A 10,937-nucleotide genomic window follows, 5' to 3' on the forward strand; every position below is an offset into this window, starting at 1 on the left:
TTCGCGGATTTCGCGATTATGTTCGCGGATTCGCGTCCCGAATCGACATTTTGGATATTTGGCAAGCCTAGGTATAAATCGTATGAAGCCAACAAACAGGGAGAGGAGAAAAATGGGGGAGGGGAGGATAAAAATAGGAAGGAGGGGGAAGAGAAAAATATGGAGGAGGAGATAAAGGGGGGGAAAAAGAGCATGAGGTCTCAAAAGGACCTGAATAAAAACCTTCCAAGCCCATCACATCATACAAAGGTAGGTATATAAATCCATTGAAGCCAAGGAGGGAGGGAATATGTGGGGGAGGAAAAAGTAGGAAGGGAGGGAGGAAGGGGAGGTATATTTTTGAGTACAAAACGTGTTATTTCTCTCCCTTTTTCCTCCGCCAAAGCGTATTTTTCCGTCGGAAAAATATAATTGACTTTTAAATTTTATATTATTTTTCAATAAAGAGGAAAAGCGCTTCCTGTCTATTTTGGATGGGGAAACATGAACATGTGTATATTTATGACGTATGTTACGGCCAAAGGACGAATCGCGCTATACAAATCAGACTCGATATAATTATAATCTCAGATTATGTGGTTTTATCATCTTCACTAATTTCAGAGACATCACTAGAATAAGGTGAATGGTAGTATTGACATCTCCACTAACAATACTAACGTATGTATTATCAGGGCTCCTCGAATGGAATTCACTATAGGTCATGGGAATTGTTGTTGTCTTATTGTTGTTAACGTTTTCGATTACCACGTCCATAAAACTGTGTCAAGGCCGAGGAATACTGCAGCTTCTTCAGGGCTCCTCCATGGAGAAGCAGGGTTTAGGTTGGTTTTACTAGATATGTTTCACAAAGTTAGTGTCGGAACTTTTTAAAGATCGTCTCGTTGCCTGTGATCTATTCACATACACAAGCCGTTACATCAATGTATTCAGGTTATAGTAGGTATGTAGGAATATTGTGATATTGTGTAGAGCGCTGCACCATACAGTGCAGAGTTGTAGAGGAGAAAACTGCTATGTGCAAAGTTGCAGCATAAAACGGTTATTGTTATGGGACGAACTTTTCAACTTTCTATCGAGCAATATCCTAGCCAATCATATTCTATTCTAGCCGTGTGTCTATTCAGCTTGAAACGCTTTCAATCGCTTCTCTATACAAGTGGTTACAAAACACACAATATCAACAAGATATTGGATGATGAAAAAAAAGTACACACACCATTTACCCACGTATAGAAAAAGACAGTGACATATAAACAAAAACATACATAAACATATTGCCAGTTGAAAGAAAAAAAGAGGAGAAGGAGGAAAAGGAAGAAGGAGGAGGAAGGGGAGGAGAAAAAAGAAGAAATAGGGCATGGCGATATACCTAGGTAATACTGGAGTATTAGTGGAGATGTCAGAATTACAATTATCCCAATATTAGTGGAGATGTCAGAATTACAATTATCCCAATATTAGTGGAGATGCCAGAATTACAATTATCCCAATATTAGTGGAGATGCCACAGTTACAATTATCCCAATATTAGTGGAGATGCCACAATTACAATTCTCCCAATATTAGCGGAAATGCCAAAATTACAATTTTCCCAATATTAGTGGGGATGTCAGAATTACAATTCTCCCAATATTAGTGGAGATGCCACAGTTACAATTATCCCAATATTAGTGGCAATGTCACAATTACAATTCTCCCAATATTAGTGGAGATGTCCAACATCCCCTCTCCAAATATAAACGAGTTAGAATGATAGAAAGGAAGTTTGATGGGGGGAGACAAGAAGAAAAGCAAGAGGAAAAGAGAAAGAAAGAGTTGCAAAGGGGGAAGACATAGAAAGAGAGGAGGAGGAGGAGGAGGAGTGAAAAAGATAGACTGTGAGCCTTTAAATAATTAGAACTGTTTTCCTTCAACTTGAATCTGGCGGCATTTTTAATGATTTATTCACCAGGATTAAAAGCAGACTTGATCCTTACCTCTCTTTCTCCCTCTCCCTCTCTCTCTCCCTCTCCCTTTCTCCTTCTCTCTCTCCTGCTGCTGCTCCCATTTTTAGGGACTAACGCCTGAAGGGGTTTTCATTTTATAGGCTAGGGCAAATCTTGATATGGGAAAGACTTTTTAGACGTGGATTTCAAAAACCAATGAAAATTTTCACTACCCCTCCTTTTTCTTCTCTCTTCTTATCCGGATTCTCTATTTCTACAATTAATATCACTCTCTTTTTTCTTTGTCTTTCACTCAATCTCTACATTTCTCTTTCTCCCTTCCTTTCTTACTGCTTCGCTTTTCTTATTCAATCTCTCCCCCTAACCCCTCTCACTGTCTCACTATTCTTTCTTCCTCTCTTCTGCTTTCTGGTTGGAACGTTTTCTCCTTCCCTCCTCAGTCACTCTCTCACACTCTCTGGAAGAAACTTTTGCTACGAAACAGAAGAAAAAAAATCTTAAAATCTGAGCAGTCATCTGTAATTTTTAACATTTTTCGAAAAAAAAAAGTCGCCCTGATTATGATATTGCTGGCAGAGAAGAAAGGTGGGAGGGGACAGAGGAAAGACAGGAAAGAGGATGAAAAGGAAAAAGAGGAGGGAAAAAAAAGGAGGGGTGAGAAGCGAAAGAGAAGGGGTGATAAAAAGGTGGAACAAAGGGAGGGGTAAGGAAGAGTGTAGGTCTATATCTATAGCGATATTGCGTAGGCATGAGAAAGAAGGGAGATACGAGAAGTCAGAAAATGAATATCAAGGGGAAATGGAGGAAGAGAAGGAGAAGAGAGAGAGGGGGGGGGGAGTAAGAGAAAGGAAAGAGATAGAAAGAAGAGAGTATGGGTATACTTCCGTTGCCATTATTCCTCTCTCTCTCTCTCTCTCTCTCTCTTTCTCTATATCTCTCTTCTTTGACTTGTTCTTCTTTCTTTCACTGTTTTTTCTTAGTAATTATTTTTAATGAGATTTTAATACAACTTTACATTTTTTTTTTTTTTACAATTTAAAAATACTAACAGTATACCATGTCTCCCTCTCTCTCTCTCTCCTCTATTTTTCCAGACATATTTTTTTCTCTGTAAAAGTCACGTTCGTACTCTCTCTCTCCCCTATCTCTCTTTCTCTCTTTCTTTCTCTCTCTCCAATGGATCTTCTCTTTACAGTCGTTTTTCACGTTTAATCTCTCGACTCTCTCTTTTTCTCCCTCCTTTTTTTCTGATCCCCTCCTTTTCTCTCCTTCCTCCTTCCCTCCCTCCTTCGTCTCCTTTTACTCCTCCTCCTACTCCTCCTAACTCTTCGCTGTATATCTGTACCTTTCTTTCTCCTCCTTCTTCGTTCTGGAGGTAGTAGAAGTGGGGGAGACGGAGGAGGAAGAAGAAGAAGAGGAAGAGAAGATGGAGTAGGAGTAGGAAGAGGAAAAGAAGGAGAAGGGGGGGGGGAAACGTGGATGAGGACGGCGAGGAGGAAGAGGAGAAGGGGAAGTAGAAGGAGGAAAAAATATGGAGTAGAAGTAGGAAGAAGAGGAGATGGAGAGGTAAGAATGAAAAGGATAGAGAGAAGGAGAAGGAGGAAAATGAGAAAGAGGACGAGTAGTATAGGAGGAGTAAGAAAAGAAGGAGTAGGGGTTTCATGAGAAAGAGGAAAATGAGAAAGAGGAGGAATGACGTAGAGTCGTAGACAAATAGTAAGGCCACTAGGATTATCAAGAAAATGATGAGCCAAAGAGCATACCAAAAGTAAAAGAGAAATGTAATCTAATAGACAGACCGACAAGAGCAAAAGTCAGATGTAGATAACAATCTACCAAAAGAACATAGAGCCTCCTCCTATTTACAATGAAAATGTCTGAAATATAATTAGGTTAGCCTTAGTACCTACATACATACCAGTCTACCCACCCAACGAACAACCTCTCATCCGTAGGCTAAACGAAACATGTACACAGTCTATACAGTTATAGCTATATGTATATCGTGTATAATATCTCTAGTAGCGCGGTCAAACTTTCTTGACTTGGCGGGGCGGAGCGCTACCGCGCTCCTTAATATCTTGTGCTCGTATTAGATGCAAATGAGAGCAAATTTTCTCGGCAAAGCTTTTGAGGATAAATAATTTTAATTCAAACAAAAGTTTTTGGGTGGTAAACATTCTCATCAGCATCATCATTTGGAGCAGTTTTTCAATTATAACTTTACTTTTATTTGCTGAAAAACGAAAGTTTCCGCTCTCAAATCCGATGTCTCCTGGTCCCCGTTATATGATGGAGGGGATTACGAGATCTTAATGATAAGGGTTACATCAATATTGTATCCCGACGCAACTTTCTAATTCTCTGAATACATTCATCAACCTTTGACTGAGGTACTTTCTTTTTATCTGTGTGTTTCTCTCTTTCTCCTCCCTCCCTCTATCTTCCATCCCTCCCTCTCTCTTTACCTCTCTCCCTCTCTTCTCTCTCTCCCTCTCTCTCCTCCCTCCCTCTCTCTCTCTTTCTCCCTCTCTCCCTCCCTCTCTCTCTTCTCTCTCTCTGGAATCCTATAACTGTAAAACAAGACTCTTCTCTCTCTCCTCTGTTTTTCCAGACATATTTTTTTCTCTGTAAAAGTCACGTTCGAACTCTCTCTCTCCCCTATCTCTCTCTCTCTCTCTTTCTTTTTCTCTCTCTCTCCAATGGATCTTCTTTTTACAGTCATTTTTCACGTTTAATCTCTCGACTCTCTCTTTTTCTCCCTCCTTTTTTTCAGATCCCCTCCTTTTCTCTCCCCCCCCCCTTTATCATCAAAGTCATTATCACTCATTGTTATCACCTGCTTGAGATAACAACAAGTCATTAACTTTGGAGAGTTCTACATAAGAGTCGTTGACTAAAAAAAAAAAATAAAAAAAAAATGGAGGGCGGGAGGGATGCAATAATTATCATTATTTATTGACTTTTTTCACTTCCAAGCTATCGGTCGACAAATCAGGAGGTCCCGATTTCGATTGCCGGAGTAAGAAGAATATGAAACCTACCTGAGAAATCTTGGAAAATGTGGAGAAAGAGAATAAAAGCTAGGTAGATCCATGGGCTTGAAAATACATACCTGTAACAGAGAATATAAAAGAAATTATATTAGTTTTGATGGTTGAAGAGTAGAGGACGAAGAGAGAATAGGAAAGAAGAGAAAGAAAAGAGAGGAGAAAGAAAAAGGGAGAGGAGGAAAATAGAAAGTTGAGGATAAATAGAAAAGAGAAGCAAGGGAGAGCGGAGAGAGGAGGAACAGAGAAATAGGGAAGAGGAGGGAACATTCAACCCAGTAATGGGACCACAAACTTCGGAAATATATTTTTAGCCCGTCCTTCCTTTATTATTACGATAGTAATAAAAAAAGGTATAGTAGACGGGCTATTGTATTCGCTTCGGCGTCTGTCTGTCTGTGTGTCTGTCTGTCCCCATAGAAGGACTTATCCAAACCTGGTCGACCTATATATCAAATTAAAGGTCTTTTTACCAAGACAGAAGATACAAGTTTGTAGGGGTGAGAGAAAGAGAGACAGGGAGGTAGATACCTACAACAGAAGGTAAGAAATGTCTTGGCTACTGGGTAGACAGAGTTTGTTACTTCTTTATGTCTTTTTACTTTCTATTACTACAGTATAGCGAGCTACCTATACTAGTAATGAAAGTATTGCAATCGGTCCAAATTTTCAAAATCGGGAAATGGCTGGAAATATCCGTTTTGGGACCCCCTGATGTCAAAAATTTTTGGTTGACTTACTACTACTTTCGACCTTGAAGCTCCATGACCTTGAATGTTGATATCAGGATCACCCTGTATAAAAATTTAGATAACAATAAATCTTTTTAACTCATATTACAATCTTATATTATAAGAACGAGATCCATTCACATTTCACACACTGATCGCTCTATCTCTAGAACCACAACACCTAGAAAGCTGAAATTTGGTAGGAATATTCCTTTTATGGTCTAGGTGTGCAATAAGAAAGGATTTTGCGAAAATCTAAACCGATCCTGAGATATGATCAATTTTTGATCGCTAAAATCACCATAAATACACAGAGTGCAGCTGCAGAGACTGCGGGAGAGAAAACTTTTCCTCACTCGCCTAATATTTGAGTTTCGTTTATGTTTTTAGTTTGACAACCTTGAACTGTTGATATCAGGATCACCCTGTATAAAAATTTAGATAACAATAAATCTTTTTAACTCATATTACAATAATTATATTAATTACTTACACTTCAGAAGTACGGGTGCTTTGGAGATATTTCTTTGTACTTTCCCACCTATTGTAATTTCATTTATAAGGTAGGTACATAAATATATAAATTATTTATATTTTCTTTGTTGTGTTGATTGAAAGTGTCGTTGTACCCTAGTGTTTTCAACATTGATGGTCTTGAGATGATCTTGCTATATGTAAATAAATAGGTATCATCCTATCTACTCTGGATCAGAATCTTCCAAATCGACAGTTAATTATTGTAGGCCGAGAAATCATGGTTCCTCGATAACATTTCGAAAATTCCAATTTGATTTTGACTATTTTGAGTATCCGGTGTTTTACTAAAAAATTTATTTCCTGATAAATCGAAAGTGTAAAAGTTGTAATATTAGTTATTGGTGAAAGATACTTCCAAAACCATGAACGTGACATCACCCGTAAAGAACATCTTCCTGACACTCTACCTCCTCAACAACACATTCAACGAGAATCTATTCTACGATCGCGAAACCCAAATGAAACAATTCGACGTCACTGGTCGGAAATACCCGACTAAGCCCGAAGACCAAGTGGTTGCCTCGGACACCCAAAACCGTTCGGTGAACTTGATGAAAACGCTGCCACTACTGCAGATTCCACCAAGTTGGACTAACAACGTTGGTTCTCTGCATGCTTTTCTGTCGCGGGAGAGTTGGAACGATTATTTGCGGAGATACAAGCAGCCATCACTGTCGAAAGGTAAGAAATTTTCGTAGTAGTTTGATTACAATAAATGTATTGTCAAGCGATACACGAGAAGTATTTGATGCGTAAAATGAGCAAGCCAGGAAAGAGGAAGTGTTCCGGGAAATTATAATCAAGCCTTTGTTAACTTACCGTTTGTCAAATAAGAAAGTGTGAAGTGTGTGACTTCTTAACGGTTCATGCTAGGATGAAATTCAATTGAAAACAAAGACAATAACTTTTGCTATGATTTTGTTAAAGTCATAGCAGGAGGTAAATCCTTTGGTATTGAATTTGAAGACATTATAAATCATGCTTAGGTATTCATCTTTATTCCACAGGACATATCAAGAGCTTTTCAAATAATAACAATCGAGCTTTGAAAGTAACATTCAGGAAGAAATCTCTGGGTGATTGCATCTTTATATTCTTTATTCCACAGGACATATCAAGAGCTTTTCAAATAATAACAATCGAGCTTTGAAAGTAACATTCAGGAAGAAATCTCTGGATGATGATGACCAAGAGACTAATCCAGGAACGGAATCTAAAGGTAATAAGAAAGAAGACGGAGTTTAAGGGTAAGAAGTAACAAGAAAATCTAAGTATATAAAGAGTGTTCCAATAAGAACGCAAGATTTGATTGTTTAATAAAGGGACTAATCCAGGAACGGAATCTAAAGGTAATAAGAAAGAAAACGGAGTTTAAGGGTAAGAAGTAACAAGAAAATCTAAGTATATAAAGAGTGTTCCAATAAGAACGCAAGATTTGATTGTTTAATAAAGCATGGTTCTCCGTGGAAAAAAAATGGACTTCTTGGATAATTTGAGAAGTAAACATTCTGAAATTTTGTATGGAACAATAATCAGACCGATAGCATAACTTTGAATGGACTTCTTGGATAATTTGAGAAGTAAACATTCTGAAATTTTGTATGGAACAATAATCAGACCGATAGCATAACTTTGATGGTACATTCGTTCTCTTTTGACAAAATTTTCGATGGCAAAGTTGAAGAAATCAGGCTGTATCTCGTTGATGCAACTTTCAATTTTATTTCACCTTTCAATGTTTCAGTGGGTGTGGGTTTGTTGGTGTAAACATGTGTCTTTAGATACCCCCACAGAACGAAGTCTAGGGGGGTAAAATTGCATTATCATCGAGGCCATTTCTCGTCACCAATACGGAACGTCACCAACACGCTTTCGACGAGGAAAATGCTCGCGCAAAAGTGGTAATTTGTCGATTTTATAATGCTAACGCGTTATTGAACCGTTTTAGACTCCATGATGACTAATTTTGGTATGTTTACAATCAATTTGTCGAAGATCGGGCAAGATAAAACAACGCATAAAAAAGTTATGACCCTTTCAAATCTTGCGTCCTTATTGGGACACCCTTTAGATTATAAAGAAAAGGTAGGCAATTCTAACCTACCTATAGTAATTGTGATGATTGATATTATTCTAAAAATAATTTTTAGCATAAATCCTAGTTATTGTCATGACTGTCATGAGTAATACTGAATTCAAAATTAATTTGTTTTATTTTGCAGAAAATGGAGAATTGACGCGTTTAAACAATGAAACCATCATAAATCAGAAAAATATGCTAACGCGTTATTGAACCGTTTTAGACTCCATGATGACTAATTTTGATATGTTTACAATCAATTTGTCGAAGATCGGGCAAGATAAAACAACGCATAAAAAAGTTATGACCTTTTAAAACTTGCGTCCTTATTGGGACACCCTTTAGAGTTTAGATTATAAAGAAAAGGTAGGCAATTCTAACCTACCTATAGTAATTTGTGATGATTGATATTATTCTAAACATAATTTTAGCATAAAGCATAAATCCTAGTTATTGTCATGACTGCCATGAGTTATACTGAATTCAAAATTAATTTGTTTTATTTTGCAGAAAATGGAGAATTGACGCGTTTAAACAATGAAACCATCATAAATCAGAAAAACTTTTTCATAATACTACCAGAGTCAACAGTGTCTCCAACAAAGAGAAACTATTCTCAAACTCTCAACCAAATAGCTAAAGGCGGTCAAGGAGCTATTAATAAACTTTCTGGTATTGTAAAAAGCAAAATAAACAAAACAACGACAACGGCGTCAATATTCCGAAATAAATTACCCGATAGTGCTCAAGAAGTATTAGATCGAATCCAAATGAATAGCTCTGGTCCAACCTGTATTCTACATGAAGGAACAACATTCATTATAATACCAGACAGCAAAACCATTTTTACAACACCTCATCCTACGAAGGAAGCTTTTTTCAACCTACTCAACACAACTCAGATGTTATCAGCAGCTTCTCTCTTGAACAATATGAAGCACAATATATCAGAAAAGTATGCAAAGGCAAATAAAGGGTCATCAACAACATCCAAACTCAACACTCAAAAAATAATCATTCCCAGCACTTTTGATGGTAAAGACAATAGTTTTAAACCTACGATTCAAACCATACTACCACGTATTTCCAAACGCCCAAATAATTCTACAAAAACTGTTCCTAATGTTCTTTCTAAAAACAAAACAAATGTTACTACCAACAACCCAATGAACCTTAAGACTGTTGAGATATCATTTAGAGAAACAACGTGTTTCCCGGTATTCAGAATTTCTGACATGAACTCGAGTACAATGAAGGTTATAATGATGAACCATTTACAAGAGGATACGAAAAAGATTTCAAACCGATCAACAACTGAAACAAAATCGCCGGAAAAATCAACATCACCGACCATATCTCAAACACACCAACTCAGAATTTCTGACATGAACTCGAGTACAATGAAGGTTATAATGATGAACCATTTACAAGGGGATACGAAAAAGATTTCAAACCGATCAACAACTGAAACAAAATCGCCGGAAAAATCAACATCACCGACCATATCTCAAACACACCAATCTCCAACAGATGAACCATCACCACCGATGTTATTGACACCATCAACTACAGTGACTATATCACCATCAACATTATCATCACCAGTAACAGAATCAACATCATTAGAATCTTCACCGGAAACAACATTATCACCAAAGAGAAAAAAAGAACCTACAAAAATAACGACTGAGAAGAGAGCAGAGACATCAACAGAAAATTTTACGATTGCTCCTGAACAAAAACAACTTATTTCGGGAACTGCAGAGCTTCCTCTGGATTATGACTATGAAGAAGAAGAAGCAACAACTGAATCAGATAGTAATGAATTAGCCACTAGAAACTTAAAACAACACCATAAAAACTTGAAAATCAATATGTCTAATAATTTAATAAACTCAGAAACGACAAAACAAAATGAAGAGGCAACTACAAACATTAATGATGAAACCATCATGGATATCACCGAAGAAACCTCTACAAAACCCACCACAACACGGAGACAAAAACTAACAACCCAAATGTTACAACAGAAAATATTTTCACCAACTTCAATTGAATGTGGAAAACAGAGAAAGAGCTCCGTGCTAGTCATCAAATTAATATCCGAGAGGCCGTGTGACTTGGAGGATCAAGTTAGACAAATCAAACAAAGAAGATTAAAACATAGACCTACTAAAGACAATAAAATACCTATGACAAATTTTACTTTATTTTGATAATAAAGAGAGTTATTTTGCTGATTTTAATTTTAAACGTCACTTGTTTCTATCATTTGATATAATAATATTTAATAATGTCCCTATAATTTATTGCTAGCACACTTAAAAGAATAGATATAATAGCAATGAGATGATGGTAGCAGCATAATTAAAATTCAACAATCATACTTCTGAACTCCCATCAATGACTTCATGTTTGAGTGATTCACTCCCACAGGAAATAGAGAGAGATAGATATAATGGCAATGAGATGATGGTAGTAGCATAATTAAAATTCAACAATCATACTTCTGAACTCCCATCAATGACTTCATGTTTGAGTGATTCACTCCCACAGGAAATAGAGAGAAGTAGGTATTCTTTCTCTTCTT

The 10,937-nt window shown here is 37.0% G+C and overlaps 1 protein-coding gene across 3 annotated transcripts; it reads left to right on the plus strand.

Moving 5' to 3' along the window:
- Nucleotides 1-6,484: 6,484 nt before the first annotated feature.
- LOC113466955 (mucin-17-like) lies at nt 6,485-10,577 on the plus strand. Of its 3 annotated transcripts, none has more exons than XR_003391190.1 (4): nt 6,485-6,948; nt 7,376-7,486; nt 8,012-8,168; nt 8,858-8,993. XR_003391190.1 is itself a non-coding variant. In XM_026822808.1 (4 exons), the coding sequence occupies exons 1-4, from the start codon at nt 6,630-6,632 to the stop codon at nt 10,561-10,563; spliced, it is 1,986 nt and encodes a 661-aa protein (XP_026678609.1). In that variant the 5' UTR covers nt 6,485-6,629; the 3' UTR covers nt 10,564-10,577. The 3 variants fall into 3 exon arrangements, 1 of the variants encoding a protein (XP_026678609.1); XR_003391191.1 differs by lacking the exon at nt 8,858-8,993 and adding an exon at nt 8,490-8,537; XM_026822808.1 differs by lacking the exon at nt 8,012-8,168 and adding an exon at nt 9,865-10,577 and having other exon boundaries at nt 8,858-9,714.
- The last annotated feature ends 360 nt before the right edge of the window (nt 10,578-10,937 follow it).

Source organism: Diaphorina citri, unplaced genomic scaffold (genome assembly GCF_000475195.1).
Source record: "Diaphorina citri unplaced genomic scaffold, Diaci psyllid genome assembly version 1.1 scaffold368, whole genome shotgun sequence".
In the NCBI taxonomy this organism is placed as follows: Eukaryota; Metazoa; Arthropoda; class Insecta; order Hemiptera; family Psyllidae; genus Diaphorina; species Diaphorina citri.

Coding starts and splice junctions, on each gene's coding strand:
- LOC113466955 (XM_026822808.1), top strand. CDS start 6,630: ATGAACGTGACATCACCCGTAAAGAACATCTTCCTGACACTCTACCTC. Junction 7,487..8,857: donor TCCAGGAACGGAATCTAAAG/GTAATAAGAAAG, acceptor TTTATTTTGCAG/AAAATGGAGAATTGACGCGT. Junction 9,715..9,864: donor CGACCATATCTCAAACACAC/CAACTCAGAATT, acceptor TCTCAAACACAC/CAATCTCCAACAGATGAACC.